This window comes from Eurosta solidaginis, chromosome 5 (assembly GCF_040869045.1).
Source record: "Eurosta solidaginis isolate ZX-2024a chromosome 5, ASM4086904v1, whole genome shotgun sequence".
NCBI lineage: Eukaryota > Metazoa > Arthropoda > Insecta > Diptera > Tephritidae > Eurosta > Eurosta solidaginis.
The window spans coordinates 39,411,774-39,430,596 of NC_090323.1; the positions used below are offsets into that span (position 1 = coordinate 39,411,774).

Genomic DNA, 18,823 nt, shown 5'->3' on the forward strand with positions numbered 1-18,823 from the left:
AAATTTCATCATGATATCTTCAACGACTGCCAAATTACAGCTTGCAAAAGTTTTAAATTACCTTCTTTTAAAAGTGGGCGGTGCCACGCCCATTGTCCAAAATTTTACTAACTTTCTATTCTGCGTCATAAGTTCAACTCACCTACCAAGTTTCATCGCTTTATTCGTCTTTGGTAATGAATTATCGCACTTTTTCGGTTTTTCGAAATTTTCGTTATCGAAAAAGTGGGCGTGGTTATAGTCCGATATTGTTCATTTTAAGTAGCGATCTGAGATGAGTGCTCAGGAACCTACATACCAAATTTCATCAAGATACCTAAAAATTTACTCAAGTTATCGTGTTAACGGACGGACGGACATGGCTCAATCAAATTTTTTTGCGATCCTGATGATTTTGATATATGGAAGTCTATATCTATCTCGATTCCTTTATACCTGTACAACCAACCGTTATCCAATCAAAGTTAATATACTCTGTGAGCTCTGCTCAATTGAGTATAAAAAATTCGGCGAACAGATTTGCACTTTCAGAAATATTATTTGATTTCTTATCATTGTAAGATATTGAAGCCGGAATAATCGAAGACGAACGTTTAGAGTTAATAAAACTCCAAAATGCCTTGGGATTGGATTTAATATTACTTTCGAATCCTAATAAATAGTTTTTATAAAGAAATTTGTTTAGACAGTTATACATTATTTTATGTTGCAAATTACCAGAATTTTTATAAAGCTTGTGGAATTTATTGCGTAGATTTTTAAGCAATTTTAATTGTCTATTTTGCCATGGAATTTTATAAACACCTCGTAAAAAAACGGGGAATATTTTCGATAGATAGTTTAGCAATTTTACTTGTAAATATATCAAAACATTCAGCAAGACTACGGTCCGCGAATACGGTTAACCATTCCTCAGATAGGATAAGATTATTAATTAGATTGAAATCACAACGCGAATAATTAAATTTAGGAGTAGTATGTCCGCGATGACTAGGATATTTGTAAAATTCTAGTTCCATAATAAGTGGAATATGGTGCATATCAGTGGCATATATGGGATCCAGAGACTTATGTATATTAAATTTTAAATCAGGATTTTTCCGCTTTGAAGGTCTGACCTATGTCTCTATCTCACCATAGTGCAGAACAAAGACACTTTTTGCAAGTCGCAAGATTTCCCAACATCATATGATATGATAGTCTAAATATCTTGATCTATATGCGAAACCTATCGACATATTTTTCCTCAATTTTACATTTATATCATATTCTCGATCGATTTTCAAAATTACAAAAATTCTAAAATATCACTTGCAGTTTTTCGAAATGTTGCTAGCAATTATCTCTTTCTCACAGCATCACCTAACATCACATAAGAAGATCCACTAGCCTCATTTCTATTTGTCAGTGAGCAATTCGTACTAATCCATATTTAGCTTACTCTGCCACCCTCTTCACTTATGCGAAAATATTTTCTTGCGTCAACAGTTTTCTCCCTCAGTCCTTACACCCCTACCTTATCCTGCACGCATAACAAACGTCGCACACACTTAACCCAATTCCGTATCCATTGCAATGTCCAAAACATGATCCATCTTCTGTCGACTTTACAATTTGCATCCCAAACTTTAGTCAACATGGTTAATTAATTTCTTGGTATACCCAAGTGCTTCAGCGCGTCAACCAACAAATACACAAAAATGCATTTAATCTGCTTTTAGCTAGACGAGTAGTTGAACAACTCGCTACTATCAGCCACGAACCACTTACAGCAGCTATTTGACAAAGAAAAAATGTGGATGAGACAATTTACCCAACAAGGACATTGGTTTGGCCGCAGTGTGCACAAATTTTACAAATTGCACATTTTTAGCATTTAGAAAGAGAGGCAAAGATAAAGAGAGGTGCTGCCTGATTTTCGAGCGTATATGTGATTAACGTTTACAAATTTGGCAACGTCAATTTTGTCGAAAGAAAATTGTCAATGTAAATTGCAACAACGATGGCACGTGAGGTTTTTTATGGAAAGTTTGAAGCTGTGTTTATTGGTGCTTCAATGACTTTGGCGAGATAGCGGTTACTTATGACGCCGATGTCGTTGGTCTTATCGACTCAAGTGGAGGTGATAAATCAAAGTTTGCACAGCAAAATAAATTTGTTTGCATACCTTTGGGCGCAAGGTATGTCTACAAGTTTGCTGAGTGCAGGCTGTAAAATTTAAGTAAGTGGATTTTTTATGTGCTTAAGGGCAATTCTTGTCATGATCTACCTTTTGTTGTTGAAAATTTGTCGCAAGCTCCAACGCAAAAGTTCAACGGCTCAGTTTTATTTGCATGCGTTTTCACTTTTTTAAACAGCAGAGTTTTTTAAGGAAAACTGAAAATGTTTAATGTGGAGGTACTGGTGGAGCTTTCTTTATCTATTATAAATACGTTTTTGGTTAAAAGATTTAGAGAAGTGTCTTTTATAAGGAGAAGTTGTTTATAGTGAGAATTTTAGCTGAGCTTTTATAACTTTGCGGTTGCTTCAAATGAAACGTCTAATTGCCATGAGCTTTTAGCTTTGCTAGTATTGAGGATGCATTTTAAAAAATTAGCTTTAATAGAGCTTTTATTTCAAGCTTTTCGCGAGGTTAGGTTAGGTTGAACTGGCCGGTCCTGAGCTTTTCGCGAAATTTCATTTAAAAATTGTTTATGATAGGATCACATAAATGAGGGGTTTTCTGCCAGCGCATCACTTTTTATTGCGGCACTAAATAATTCTGAGTAAATATAGCCTTGGGTTTTTGAATGTTCAGACATCCAGGCAGTAACGCTTTCGTTTTATGAAAGGAACACATTCAGAGAGAATGTATCTTGTCGCTCCAAAGTCTAGTCAAACAATGGCGTCTGGATCTTTAAATAACGATTAGTGACTCAGTTTTTTTTTTTGGTTATTGGCGTAGTATTGACCAATCGCAGACAATTCTTTACCCTTTAGGCTTTTGGGGAATTCCCGGCCAAGTTTACGCACTTTCCAAACGACTTTCTCAGAGAATATTTAAAAGTGCCTTGAAATTGTGATATGGTCTCTTGTTATGACCCGTTTTTTGGTGAAGCTCTCATTTTGATCCCCGGCCGTCGGGCAACACCGTCAGATCTTTCTTTTCTGGCTATTTGTAACCAAATGGATCTAAGAAAAAGCTTCGTACCTGCCGCTTGGCATATTTGAGAAACAAATTTTGCGAATGATTTATGATCCTTTCCGTAATACCGACGGCGTGTATTTGGAAATTTGATGGGATCTGCTTTATCTGCCAGAGACGGTCATACTGTTGACATTATGTCTCGAGCGAGCGATGGTCGTATCGATCGGGATGTTTTGAGTGAGTTCTTAACCTTCTTCGATCCCGTAATTTATTTGAGACGTCTTACAATAACATCGGTCCTCCCATCACCTCCTCAAAAAGCATCAAACTCTCGTTGTTTCTTGATACCAACTATTCCTCCAGTGCTCACGGCTACTTTTCATAAGTACAACCTCGTCTCCCCTTTTTCGGCACAAGCACTCATGTGAGTCAAAGTCTCAGCTCCTGTTGGCACACACAATGTAATTCAATATGTACCAGTACGACATCGGCTGAAGGAAGTTCATACAATGGTCGATGCTATCTTCCTTGATTTTCTGGGCTTAGTAACATCAACTCACTAAAAGATGATTTTGTAGGATCTTGAGCCATCAGGGCACTGATCTACCCTGACCCGCAGTGTGATCACCAGCTTTAAAGTGCATCCTAAAATTCTGAAATTAAGGGCTTCATTCTGTATTGAGAAAGGCAGCTCAGACGAACAATTTGCCTCCAAACGATTTCACCTAGCAATGGTATTCTCTATAATATTCGTTCGACCTTTACGTTTTTTACTTTATGTCAAACAGGAAGGAAAAGCAATTGTCAAATGATATCTTGCCATCGCCTAACAAAGTGCAAATACACTAGTGATTCGTCTTAGAGGCGAAACGAACGTTCGTTTCGTAATAGATAATGAGGTTCTTAATCGAAGCGAAGGAAACTGGTACGCTCACGGATATAGTAGACGGCAGGTATGTCTGTCTTAAGAGGCGACTAAAATAGCAAATTGATTCAAGGGCTTGCCGCTGTAATTTATAGCTTCTCCAACCCAATTGTCAACCTCAACTACGCGTGGCGAATCCTGTTTCCTTATCAGCTGAGAATCTGTCGATTTCCTCATGGATCTGAGGGGTGGGAGGGCGGAATGGCCTAGAAAGTTTCATGTGGTCATACTAAATCTTTCCCGAGATGGTCGGGCTGGTACCTTATTGGTGCTTGTTACCGGAACGTACCGGATCTGCACCCGAAAAAGGCCCATCAACATTCAATAACACTCCCCAAAGCCTTCGGGAAGTGTCCTCATCGCTACAACAACAAAAAAAAACTTCATGTGACACGACACCATCTGCATTTTTGCGATCCAAACGACAAAGATAACCTTTGATACCCAGAGAAAAGTTCGATAATGAGTAAACGGAGGCGGTCTTGTATTCCTTACCCCTTATTTCATGCAGCACAATCTCTACGGAAGCTTTTGTCTTTGGTTATCTCTAAAAAGCAAGTTCATTAGTGAAACTATAGCCCCATTTAGTTAGCCTACTTAATCTAAATATACGCTTTGAGACTGGTTTCCGAAACTTTTTTCAAATTAACTATTTGTACTTTCTTAATAAAATTGTTCATAATTTTTCACTCACCAATTGCCATAGCCGTCTCCTGAGCATCTCCCGTAACCATCTTCACACGCACGCCACTTTGCATCAGCAACTCAATGGATTCGCGTACCAAAGGCCTTGGTGGATCAGTAATTCCAACCAGACCACAATATATCAAATCCTGTAAACTACGTCCTTTAGCCAAAGCCAACACTCGCAAACCCTTGCGTCCGATTTCATAAGCTTCCGCCAAGAATTCAGCCTCATTTTGCTTTGTCAACGGCACTGTCTGTGTACCAAACATATATTTCGTGCATTGCGGCAAAAGCATCTCTAAAGCGCCTTTAGCAAAGAAAATTTCCTCTTTATTGTTGTTGTATTTATGTATACACTTGACAGCCATCATTTTCTGTTCGGACGAAAATGGATACTCCTGTATGCGCACATAATTTTCTGCAGTAGCATACATGCCATTCTTCATAGCAACAGCGATGAGTGCGCCCTCTGTTGGTTGACCGAGTAGTGTACCATTTTGTATGTAAGCATTATTGCACACAGCACCGATTTCCAACAAATTCGTTATATTCGACTTAGCCATTTCAACATTATTGCAATTGCGTATATGTATCTCGCCTTGATCGTTATAACCCGCACCAGTGACATCTGCCATATAACCATCTGATGTGATAATGACAGTAGCTGTCATTTCATTTTTCGTTAGCGTGCCCGTCTTATCCGAACAAATAACATTTACACAACCGAGCGTTTCAACAGTTGGCAACTTTTTAACAATAGCATTTCGTTTAGCCATGCGCATTACGCCAAGCGCCAAAGTAACGGTAACCACAATTGGTAAGCCTTCGGGTATCGCGGCGACTGCTAGTGAAACGCTAATATTGAACATTTCTGTCAAAGGTTTGCCCTGTAGCCAGCCCAAAAGCATAATGACACCAATGATGAGGAATGAATAGAAACTCAATTGCGCGCCAAGTATGTCCATTGATTTCTGTAGCGGCGTTTTCGGCGCTTCCTCAGCTTGCATCATTTTGAATACCTCACCGAACTCACTACGTTCTCCAGTGCTCACTACAATACCTTTGCCGTTGCCGCAACGCACTAACGTGCCCATAAAAGCAATATTTTTCATATTTGTATGATCTTTATTGGTCGCGCTGCTCAATATGAGTTCAGTGCATTTGCGCGCCGGTTCGGTCTCACCTGTGAAGCTTGATTCATCTATCGAGAGATCGATTGCTTCGTAAAGTCGCACATCAGCAGGCACCCGATCGCCCACATTTAAATACACTACATCACCGGGCACAAGCTCACGTGCCAAAAATGTATCGACTCGTCCTTCGCGTAGGCAATGACATTCGGGTGGCACTAATTTTTTCAGTTCTTCTAAACTTTTCTCTGAGCGATACTCTTGTATGAAAGCGACTGTTACCACAATTATAATGGCTATCGTTATGCTTACTGCGTCATCATACTGTTTCATAATAATTGAGACTAACGCGCTACCCAGCAGCAGTAATATAAGCGGATTTTTAAACTGTTCAATATATTTCATCCATGTGGGTTCCTCCTCATTCACATTCAATTCATTGTGCCCGATAATTTTTGAACGATATTTTGCTTCAGTCCATTTCAGGCCGGTACGTACATCGACTTGTAGACGTCCAGCTACTTCGGAGGCGCTGAACGTCGATGACTCGCCTGTTGACAGCAACATTTCGGCTGTTAGGGTTGAACCCGTCTGGAAATAGAGAGAGAAGAAAAAAGAAGTTTGATATGTATTTGGAAAATAGTAAGCTTTACTATAACTTTAGCCAATGATATGAATCCATTGCTGGATATTTAACATAAATTCTATACAATAAGTCTAAAATTGAATTTAAATAAGCATCTGTTCCCCGGAAATGGATTGTGAACTGTATATGGTACTAACCGTAGTAGGTAAGAAAACCGACAGAAAAGAAAATGGGTAGGAATTTCAAATTTAGAGAAAGATATGAATAAGGTGAGATATGATGAAGAAGAGCTAGAGGGTCAGAATAGGGAAAGGGGGAGGATGATGAAGATGAAGATGGAAATGGAGAGCGAGGGAGAGGGGAAGAGGAAAAGGTAGGGGTGGAGGTATAAGTAAGCATAGAGATAGAGTGATTCATTTTGGTTTGTTGATTTTCCGACGGGGGAATAATTGCGGTATATTGGAACGATTTTCCGGCATCGCTTGTTAGCTTTGGCCTCGGGGCGAACCCGTTTCGGCGATGTGCCATCATAAGTGTCAGTTTTCGTTTTCGTATAGAGACAGGTAGAGCAAGATGTAGAAGGAGATGGAGAGATAAAGGAAAAGGAGGAGGAAAAGGAAGGGAGAGACCAAAGGAGAGCGAGGGAAAAGAGAGGGATACAAGGATAGAGTGACGGATTAAGTTAAGATCAGGATGCTAGCTAGAAGCGGAGAGTAAGTGGGCGAAAAAGGAGAGAAAAAAAATAGTAAGAGAGAAAGTGGAGGAGAAGAGAGGGAAAGACCGACAGAAACTTCCTGAATCTATTTTAGAATGATGCAGACAAATCAGGGCTCGGTCAGTACAATTTTTGCCGATCCTGATAGTAAGTTTATATTGCCTCAGACTCCGACAGTCGCTTAAGGATCAAGTTGTCTCAATAAATAAGCCCCGAATTTTTTTTATCAGAGCTATGTATTTTGATGATAGTTCACTCTCTTCTTTGTCGTCTGGAAGGCAGGATCGAAATCGTACGGATCTCGAAATTCGTACCTCCGAAATTATGTTAAGTGATCTTACCTATTTCTAACGTAAGAAAAAAAAACGATGTCAGGGTTTTAAGTGCGAGTTTAAGTTGACTTGAATTTAAAACTGCTCTTTTGTTCACTTTAACAGTGATTTTATGTAAATGATCATAGTGACAGGGTAAGAGTGAGTTTAACTTTACCAACAGCTTAGATTCGCACTCAAAAATTCAGTCAAAAACGGGTCTCTCTCGGGTCTAAAACGTATACTCGCCCCATCGCATTATGGTAAGTTATATGTCACTTGGTACCTACTCCTGTAGGGCCCTCTTAACCCTTCTTGTTGGTAGCTAATCTCTTCGAAGCCACTTCGACCATATTTTTGACTTCAAAGCCCCATATTGCAATCTCTTCATCTACTTTATTATCTTCCTAAACTCCGCAGATCCGATACAGAGCACCCGTGGGCTACTAATCCAACATTGCCCCGCTAAGGAAATACATCAGCATAAAACTCTCCTATAGGTCCTCTAAATCCCGGCCCAGAACGAACCTGCATGTAAATAATGGCTTAACTCATCAGATTGCTATACATTACAATTGTGAAACCCTGTAAATAAGTAAAAAATAGATATATTTGTTAAAAAGGAAGGAAGAGAAGTTAATTAACCATTTGATAAAAATCTATTTTCAGTTTAAATTAGCTTTTAGAACTCACATTTCGTGAGCTTCCGATAGTTAATTGCAATTTTTATTTTTCAACAACTCAAATAAAGGGATTAACTGAAGCACCCATCTGCTGTACATATCTGGCATGTCCAAATTTGAGCAAATCTCCTAGTTATATTGAAAGTTTATGCAAATATTCAAACATATGTAGTTATATGAATTAGGGTGTGTCGTATTTTGCATCACCATTCTATGAAGCAAGACGCAAAGGTACGCTCAAAAGAAAAAAAACAAGTAAGGAAAGTTAAGTTCGGGTGTAACCGAACATTACATACTCAGCTGAGAGCTTTGGAGACAAAATAAGGGAAAATCACCATATAGGAAAATGAACCTAGGGTAACCCTGGAATGTGTTTGTATGACATGGGTATCAAATGGAAGGTCTTAAAGAGTATTTTAAAAGGCAGTTGGCCTTAGTTCTATAGGTGGACGCCTTTTCGAGATATCGCCATAAAGGTGGACCAGGGGTGACTCTAGAATGTGTTTGTACGATATGGGTATCAAATGAAAGGTGTTAATGAGTATTTTAAATGGGAGTGGGCCTTAGTGCTATTGGTGGACGCCTTTTCGAGATATCGCCATAAAGGTGGACCAGGGATGACTCTAGAATGTGTTTGTACGATATGGGTATCAAATGAAAGGTGTTAATGAGTATTTTAAAAGGAAGTGGGCCTTAGTTCTATAGGTGGACGCCTTTTCGAGATATCGCCATAAAGGTGGACCAGAGGTGACCCTACAATATGAAACGAAAGGTATTAAGGAGTATTTTAAAAGGAAGTGGGCCTTAGTTCACTAGGTGGATGCCTTTTCGAGATATCGCCAAAAAGGTGGACCAGGGGTGACTGTAGAATGTGTGTGTACGAAGTGGGTATCAAACTAAAGGTATTAATGAAGATTTTGAAAGGGAGTGTCCCTTAGTTGTATATGTGAAGGCGTCAATAAAGCAATCCAATCAACATGTTTCATCCCTTTTTGCGTATTTGGTAAAGAATTATGACATTTTTTTCATTTTTGGAAATTTTCGATATCGAAAAAGTGGACGTGGTTATAGTCGGATTTCGCCCATTTTTAACACCAAGATAAATTTAGTTCAGATAAGTACGTGAACTAAGTTTAGTGAAGATATGTCGATTTTTGCTCAAGTTATCGTGTTAACGGCCGAGCGAAAGGTCAGACGGTCGACTGTGTAACTGGGCGTGGCTTCAACCGATTTCGCCCATTTTCACAGAAAACAGTTATCGTCATAGAAGCTTTGCCCTAACCAAATTTCATACGAAGTGGTAAATTTTTGTTCGACTTATGGTATTAAAAGTATTCTAGACAAATTAAATGAAAACGGGCGGAGCCACGCCCATTTGAAATTTTCTTTTATTTTTGTATTTTGTTGCACTATATCATTACTGGAGTTGAATGTTGACATAATTTACTTATATACTGTAAAGATATTGAATTTTTTCATAAAATTTTACTTTTAAAAATTTTTTTTTTAAAGTGGGCGTGTTTTTCATCCGATTGTGCTAATTTTTATTAGGCACACATATAGTAATAGGAGTAATGTTTCTGGCAAATTTCATCATGATATCTTCAACGACTGCCAAATTACAGCTTGCAAAACTTTGAAATTACCTTCTTTTAAAAGTGGACGGTGCCACGCCCATTGTCCAAAATTTTACTAACTTTCTATTTTGCGTCATAAGTTCAACCCACCTACCAAGTTTCATCGCTTTATCCGACTTTGGTAATGAATTATCGCGCTCTTTCGATTTTTCGAAATTTTCGATATCGAAAAAGTGGGCGTGGTTATAGTCCGATATCGTTCATTTTAAATAGCGATCTGAGATGAGTACCCAGGAACCTACATACCAAATTTCATCAAGATATCTCAAAATTTACTCAAGTTATTGTGTTAACGGACGGACGGACATGGCTCAATCAAATTTTTTTTCGATACTGATGATTTTGATATATAGAAGTCTATATCTATCTCGATTCCTTTATACCTGTACAACCAACCGTTATCCAATCAAAGTTAATATACTCTGTGAGCTCTGCTCAACTGAGTATAATAAACGAATTGCTTTACGCCTGTTTAACGGAAACTTTCCTTGCTTAAAGGACAAAAATTTCGGGTTGAACAAGTAAACCCTATTTCAGGCACATCACTTTCACTTCAATGTTTCTGAACTTTTGATATTTGGTTTGAGCTTAAGGCGGCGTTTTGATGGTTCATTGCATTCTTCAGGAAGTCTGGTAATTTAGTTTCAAGAACTAATTGCAGTTGTGTAGCACAAACTCGATTAGGGATATCTACCACATTTATCATAAAACATAGACTAGACGTCGAAAAACGGCTCTTAGAAACGACGGGTTGCTAATCGGAACACACATGAAAGCTGATGGTTTAACAGGCTTTCCGACCAAAACGAGCTCATATGATGTCAGTAGGACATTCTATAGGTTGTATACGTACAGAAATTATAACAACAATAACATGAGTATGAAGAAGTGAATATAAATAAAAAGTGAATTTACCAGTGCTCAACAACTGTGTAGGCAACACGGCTAATTTGCCAAAATCATAAATTTTACAACCTTCAGATTCTTAGTTCGATTAGAAGTTATTTTATTTGAGTACAAAGTAGTAAATAAAAACGCAAAGTGAATTCAAAAATGTTTCTGTCAAGATCGTCGATTTTACTATATTCATAATAATAGTATGATCGGGAGTTGCTTTATCTACAGGGCCCGTATCGTATTTTCCGTTCCGTGACCGAAATCAATTTTTTAAATCGTAATAGCTCTGAAACGGGGAATCGAATTAAGGAAATATGTGAAACAGTGGCTACGAGTACCCATTAGATACACAGTTCATTATCATAGAAATGAAATTGATTTTTCATACGTGATAGTTTGCGACTGTAGAGTGGTGCCAATGTATAAGAAAACCAGCTGGTATTGTTGTTCCTTTGTATATTTATATAATTTTGACTGATGGTGATTCGAACACTTTAACCAGATCAGTTTGGCCTTCCCATGATAATGGGGCCACAAACCCTTTGCGAAACTTGATGTGTATGCTGAGAAACTCGTCTCATGTGATGTAACACACTGTACACAGTTTAACAGTTAGTAACTTATCTATAAGTTATCGAAATTCTTGTTTTATGTATGTCAAGTGAAGCATTGCCTGTCAGTTAAGTGCAAAGAAAACGTGTCAAAAAAAGTCGCCGTGTATTCACAGTAAACCTTTTTAAATTGTTTCTCAAAATATTCATAATTATTTATTTAACTAGCGCCTTAGCAGCCTGAAAGCCAAAAAGAAAATGTCATATGATGCTATCTGAGAGATTATTACCCAAGTGTTAACTTCACCCGAGTTGGTGAGAACTGTTGATTTCTGAAAACATCCTAAACGAAGAAAATAAAACAGTTTAAAAGAACTCCCTTTTTTTCGCATTCATGTAGAAGAAGAAACTTTGTTCATTGAAACGGGCACCCTAATGTATATTATTATTGCAAGTATATAGATTTGACTTCCTAAATTTTAATATTCAATGCAGTTTACACTTGCAAATTTAGTTATATGAATATATGTCACAATGCATTTTCAAGTCACGTTTTCGCTACAATGCCACCAACAACTGTCAAAAACTGATGTATGTATGTACTTGTAAGTATCTTATCAAAGGTTGTTCGTATGCACTCACTGTAATTGATGATGATGAGGTCACATGGGCAGACATAACATTTTCCGCTGATAAATTGTAAATACTACATGCGTATAAATATGGACTTAAATATGAAGGTTTAGAAGGCATGTGTGCCATATTTATGTATCGAAACCTACAGGACTGTCAATCTTCTCTAAGAGTAGTATCTCACTAATTCAAATAGGACTTGTTTAACATAGATATAGAAGGAACTGCTTGAAATATAAAATCGTGTCCGGCCCGAAAATAAGTTTTCCTATACTGTATTTGTCCTATGAAGTGGGGAGTATATAAAACTTTAATCTTATTTTTATTATTCGTGCGGAAATTTCAGTACACAAATTTCCAATTTTTTTTTTTTACACTCAGCTGAACAGAGCTCACAGAGTATATTAATTTGGTTCGCATAACGGCTGTCCGTAAAAACGATAACTTGAGTAAATTTTGAGGTATCTTAATGAAATTTGGTATGTAAATTTCTGCACACTCATCTCCGATCGCTATCGAAATCGGACTATAACCACGCCCACTTTTTCGATATCGAAAATTTCGGAAAACCGTAAAAGTGCTATAATTTATTACCAAAGACGGATAAAGCGATAGGTGGGTTGACCTTATGACGCAGAATAGAAAATTATTAAAATTTTGGCCAATGGGCGTGGGACCGCCCACTTTTAAAACAAGGCAATTTAAAAGTTTTTCAAGCTGTAATTTGGCACCTGAGTATGTAATGTTCGGTTACACCCGAACTTAGCCCTCCTTACTTTTTTACCGTTTTTGTTCATTATAGAGCAAATAACCACTATTGCATTCCAATTTTTGTTTCTATATCGAGCTCTATCTCCAAATTTATCTCCATTGCTATAATTATCTATATTTCTATATCTACTTTTATGTCAGTCTCCATCTCAATCGCTGTCAGTACTATCTCTATCTCTATCTTAATTTTTATCTCTATCCGTACCTCTTGATCTCTACCTTATCCTTTCTATCTTAATACTCATCTCTTTTTCCATTTTTGTCTCAAACCTTACCATTTTTATAAAACTTTTTATCCCTTTCTTTACCTTTATCTCGATCTTCACCCTAACTTCAATCGCTGTCTCTATTTATCTCTTTCTTTATACAACTATCTGGCCTTACCTTCACCTTCTTCACATCTCTAAAATTATCTTTAGTTATAGATCCTATCTCAGTTTTAATCTATATCTATCCCTATATTTATTGCGCTTTCTTAAACTATCTCTATCCCTATATTTGTTTCAATCTATATCGCTATCTCTATCTCTTTCGCTATCAATATTTATAAAAATACTCTTGCACTTCCTTTGTCTGAACGCTACTCCAAGTCCTCACCTCTATGGCTCCACCTATTTCCATTTCTTTCTATAATTATCTGTCATCCTAGCCCTCTACCGTTTCCTCTAAAATTGACGACAGTGGAAAAGTGAGAAGCGTTGGTATAGTAGTATATGTAAATATAGACAGCTAAAATTTTTTCTTATTGGAAAATTTTTGCCAGAACGTTTCAGGCTTGTAAAATATATGAAAATAAAAATTGCTCATCCTACTAGGTCTTTCAAACCTTTCCTTCGTCAGGAACTTGGGGTAGACATAACTCACCATGGATAGGTGAGGCTGGCAATTTGTTTGGAGAAGCTATAAATTGCTGTGGCAACCCGTTAAGCCTACGAAATGCCTCCTCTATCTCTAACGGCTTCTTCTCATGACTACAATCTCTTCGTGCTTTGAATCCTTTTCTTATGAGTCTTACCGCCCACTGATGAGAGCCATATAAAAAAAAAAATTGGACGTAGTTCTTCAGTTTAAGGCGTCCATTCCGACAATTTAGGGCAATTCAATATAAATAATGACAAAATAAGGTTCATATCATGCGGGAAAACAATTAGTGATATATGCATTTTACCAAAACCAATGGTTACATTTTGCCGGCATCATTATCAGAGGAATCTTCATGAGCAACTGATAAATGATTGTAGTTACATACAAATATTTACATATATGTATATATATCAATATATCTCGATTATTTACTTTGGCACACCGACTGGCTGACTAATTGACCGACTGATGTCGGCTGATGAAGCAACAAGACTTTATTGGTTTGTGGCGCAGGCAACTTTGTATGTCGTACGTTTGTATGAATAGAAAATTTACTTTGAGGTGATGAACTCAGTGGTGAATTGTTGGTTTAATGGTTGGCTGGTTGTGTGACTAAAATCTTAGATGCCAGATGGACATGACAACCACATGTCAACGCTGTAACATCAAACACATATTGTACAAAATTTTAATAATCAAAGCTGAGTGTTGAGATGGAGGGAGCGGCAATGACGGTGGATAAAGGATGTTAGTAATAATGTCATATAAGGGCAATCTGTTGGTGGTGGTAAGCTGCATCGTATGTGCTCCAGCTTGCATACATTGTATATGTCGAACCTTTGTACATTTCATATGTCGATGCTTTCGATGAAAACGAAGCCACCCACCTCGGAATGTCACGTGAAAGAAGAAAAATGGTATTTACAAAAACAGACTGTGCATATGAGTTTAATTAGAAGAAATGTCAATTCTTCATGTGTATGCATTTGCGATCGTGCGATTGCATACATACATATGTACATAAACAATTTATAAGGGTGAAACGTAAGAATAGTCACAACTAGTTAAACGTCAAAGGAAGAAGCTACAGCAGCGAACACCTTAAGAGACGTAGCAATTTTTAGAAAATTTTGCCAACTAAAGTCTTTTTTTTTTAAATAATTTAAGAGACAATTTCCATAAATTTTTAACTGAAACTATGCAACTCAATTTCACAAACATTTTCAAAAAATTCAAAATTCGAAAAATTTTACGAAAATTTCAAACTTTTATTTTATTTAGATTTTTCAGAAGATTCTAGGTAATCAGATTTGCATTTCGCCCTGCAGAACTTTTTCATTTTCTTCTACTTAATATGGTAGGTGTCACACCCATTTTACAAAGTTTTTTCTAAAGTTATATTTTGCGTCAATAAACTAATCGGATTACAATGTTTCATCCCTTTTTTCGTATTTGGTGTAGAATTATGGCATTTTTTTCATTTTTCAAAATTTTCGATATCGAAAAAGTGGGCGTGGTCATAGTCGGATTTCGGCCATTTTTCATACCAATACAAAATGAGCTCAGATAATTACGTGAACTGAGTTTAGTAAATATATATCAATTTTTGCTCAAGTTATCGTGTTAACGGCCCAGCGGAAGGACAGACGGTTGACTGTGTATAAAAACTGGGCGTGGCTTCAACGGATTTCGCCCTTCTTCACAGAAAACAGTTATCGTCCTAGAATCTAAGCCCCTACCAAATTTCACAAGGATTGGTAAATTTTTGTTCGACTTATGGCATTAAAAGTATCCTATACAAATTAAATGAAAAAGGGCGGAGCCACGCCCATTTTGAAATTTTCTTTTATTTTTGTATTTTGTTACACCATATCATTACTGGAGTTGAAGGTTGACATAATTTACTTATATACTGTAAAGATATTAAATTTTTTGTTAAAATTTTACTTAAAAAAAATTTTTTTTAAAAGTGGGCGTGGTCCTTCTCCGATTTGCTAATTTTTATTAAGCGTACATATAGTAATAGGAGTAACGTTCCTGCCAAATTTCATCATGATATCTTCAACGACTGCCAAATTACAGCTTGCAAAACTTCTAAATTACCTTCTTTTAAAAGTGGGCGGTGCCACGCCCATTGTCCAAGATTTTACTAATTTTCTATTCTGCGTCATAGGCTTAACTCACCTACCAAGTTTCATCGCTTTATCCGTCTTTGGTAATGAATTATCGCACTTTTTCGATTTTTTGAAAAAGTGGGCGTGGTTATAGTCCGATATCGTTCATTTTAAATAGCGATCTGAGATGAGTGCCCAGGAACCTACATACCAAATTTCATCAAGATACCTCAAAATTTACTCAAGTTATCGTGTTAACGGACGGACGGACGGACGGACATGGCTCAATCAAATTTTTTTTCGATACTGATGATTTTGATATATGGAAGTCAATTTTTTTCCCATCCAAGGATGTTTCAGATTTTCGTCCATTTCAAAAAAATAATCTCGCTTTGCATAGAAGGAATTTTAAAACGCCCTTCGAAAAAAAATTGTCAAAAGTGATTGCGAGTTTCGAGACCCTTTAACTTGTACTTTGTAAGGCTAGAATTGATTGCCATTGCATACTCAGAAAAATTAAAAAAATTCCAAAAAAAAGATCGAAATTTTCGTAAACTTTTTCACGAGTTTTTGAATTTTTTTCAAACACGTTTTGACATTGGTTTGCATAGTTTTAGTTGCAAAACACATGGTTTTTCAAAAATTTTCCCAATTTATCGAAAGTAGAAAAAGGAATTTATTTGACGGAATTAGATAATCCCCAACGGGTTAGGTGGCTTAGAATATGCCCACGACAGGTATGCCTGTCGTAAGAGGCGACTAAAATGCGAAATTGATTCAAGGGGCTGTGTAGCGCAACCCTTTCAAGGGGTTGCCGGCGCAATATATAGCTTCTCCAACCTAATTTTCATCCTCAGCTACCCGTGGCGAATCCTGTTTCTTTAACAGTCGAGGCTCTGGCGACCCCCAGTTCCTCATGGATCTAGGGGGTGGGAAGTTGGGATGGCCTCGTGTGGTCATACCAAATCATTCCCAAAATGGTTGAGCTAGTCATTGTATTATTTCTCAAACCAAATTGGCGAACTAACAAATAACAATGAATGAACATTCCGACAACCCAATATCCGCCTACCGATCGGCTGAATGTTCCCAGCTTTAACAAGGAAGTAAAAACCAACATAATAAACAATGTTGCTAGCACCGAATTTTTTGTTCCAGACACTATTTCAGAAGTCAGAATCAAATCAAGTAAGTTTACTCTGTGGCAACCAGCATTAAATGTAGGCTAGAAGTCCAACGAAGAACCCTTATCGTCAATTAGTTCTACTTTCGACTCAGCAGGCAATTTAAAGTTATATCCTTACTCCTCGAATAAAAAAACGCTCTACTAATATCTAATCATACCTGTCTTAATGATGGCATGGAATCATGGACGGTGTCTACAAAATATGGAAACACTTTTGTAGTATTCGACATAGAAGCTTTTCGGAATATTTATGATCCTTTCCGTGGTGGAAAAAGCTTCTATCGCTTGACCTTTAATGGTGAGCAAAATAAGCATTACGAAGATATGAACATAGTACAGCCAATAAAAGCAGAAAGGATCGGGGTAGCCCAGAAAGTAAACACATCACCTTTTCTATTGCACCACCTTGTATATTACTCACATATGTAATAACATCAGAGTTGGTACATATTAAATTATGTAGTATGAAGTCCGCTGGCCACATTAATAATTAATTTTTGGTTAGCTGAAGGTAAAGTATGAAAACAGCCAAGTATGAAAAATAGAAAAAAAATATTGCGCTGAGATTTCAAATATGACGAAAGTAGATAAAGAGCTAAGTGATTAACGTGCAATGGAGCCACTGCAAGCTTTAACAGTTATTTTGCTTTTATTTAAATTTTATGCAATAAATAACTTTTGGGAGCATTCAAATTAGTTTTCAGTTATTGCTAAAATTCAATTTCAGAAAAATAATATTTTAATTAAGTTTTTAGCTTTAATGTATTTTCTCGGAATAAACGCAAGTATATACATACATACTGTGACGAATTTTGGGAAACTCCTCTTATTTTACACCTTCTGCTACCGTTCGAATCGCTAAATTGTCGAGTAAATAACTCTAATATTTAGTAGTTCAAAATGGGATTTATTAGATTGCTTTGGGAGTAGCACAATTATACTTCAAAATTATACTTCACTTCGCAACTGATAGCGTGTTTAAATCAAACTAATTAGTCAAGCATCAACTTACGCTGCTTTTGTACTCTCTGTTTTCTCGTTCATCCATTTCTCCCAAGTTCTAGTCATTTCGCGAAACTGTATTCCAGAACAATTGTATATCTTGCTTGGTTATTAGCTATATACATGTATATTTGTAGTTTATGTCTATTTTATAGCCATATGCGGGTGTATGCCTGAGTACTACTTCGGCAGATGACTACATCTGTGTGTGAGTTATCTCTTCGTTGCCTTGTATATATGAGGGTAAATGATGATTAATGTGTTTATGTAGCTTGCTTTAATGTTCTTGTTGTTGTGCATTTATTTAGTGATGTGAAAATTCGCCACACTACATTGAGTTATTTTCCTATTTAAATTATTATAATTAAGTATTATTGTTAACGAATAATTTGCTCGTATATATACATACACCTGTCAACACAAAAATAACATCATTAGCTAATCAAAGATGTTATATTTTTTTGTCTTCTTCAAGTATGAGATCTTTTGAGCTTCAAATTGATTTGACAATTTTTTAAATATTTTTTTTTTTTATATCATATGCATGTAATTAGCGAGACTTGCACATATTGCTTTATACAATGGTTTTTGTTATTGATATTGTAACGAATATTAGCAACACTAAGGGTACTGTCATCTCTAAACCGATGCTAAGACGTGAATGCACATCAATAATTCAATCATTATGTCTACACATATGTACGTATACGCAGCTGAGAAGCAACGCACAAGCACATGCAGATATCTTATCTGAAATGCTCCTAAAGGTATGCAATTGTGATTGTGGAAGTGTCGCTCACACATACAAGCGCATGGGGTATGAGAGGAGCTATAAAAATTATACATCTGTAGTTGTAGTTGAGAAATTTATGACTAACTAGTAAGTTCTGGAATTAGAAAAGCCTAGAAATATGCAACAAGGAGGTCGGACAGAATAAAAGGGCGACAACAGTGGAGTCGAGAAGTCAGTTTCATTTGAGCTATCAATCAGTTTGGTTATTAAG

General features: G+C 36.8%; 1 protein-coding gene across 6 annotated transcripts in view; it reads right to left on the minus strand.

Moving 5' to 3' along the window:
• Positions 1-18,823, minus strand: part of SPoCk (secretory pathway calcium atpase) — a 329,726-nt gene that overhangs the window by 54,619 nt on the left and 256,284 nt on the right. For 5 of the 6 annotated variants that reach the window (XM_067757234.1, XM_067757239.1, XM_067757238.1 and 2 more), the window contains one exon: positions 4,747-6,460. In XM_067757234.1, the coding sequence (XP_067613335.1) occupies positions 4,747-6,460 (1,714 nt within the window). Of the gene's footprint in view, positions 1-4,746; positions 6,461-17,829; positions 18,166-18,823 lie in introns of all 6 variants that reach the window. The other variant, XM_067757235.1, reaches the window with a different exon arrangement.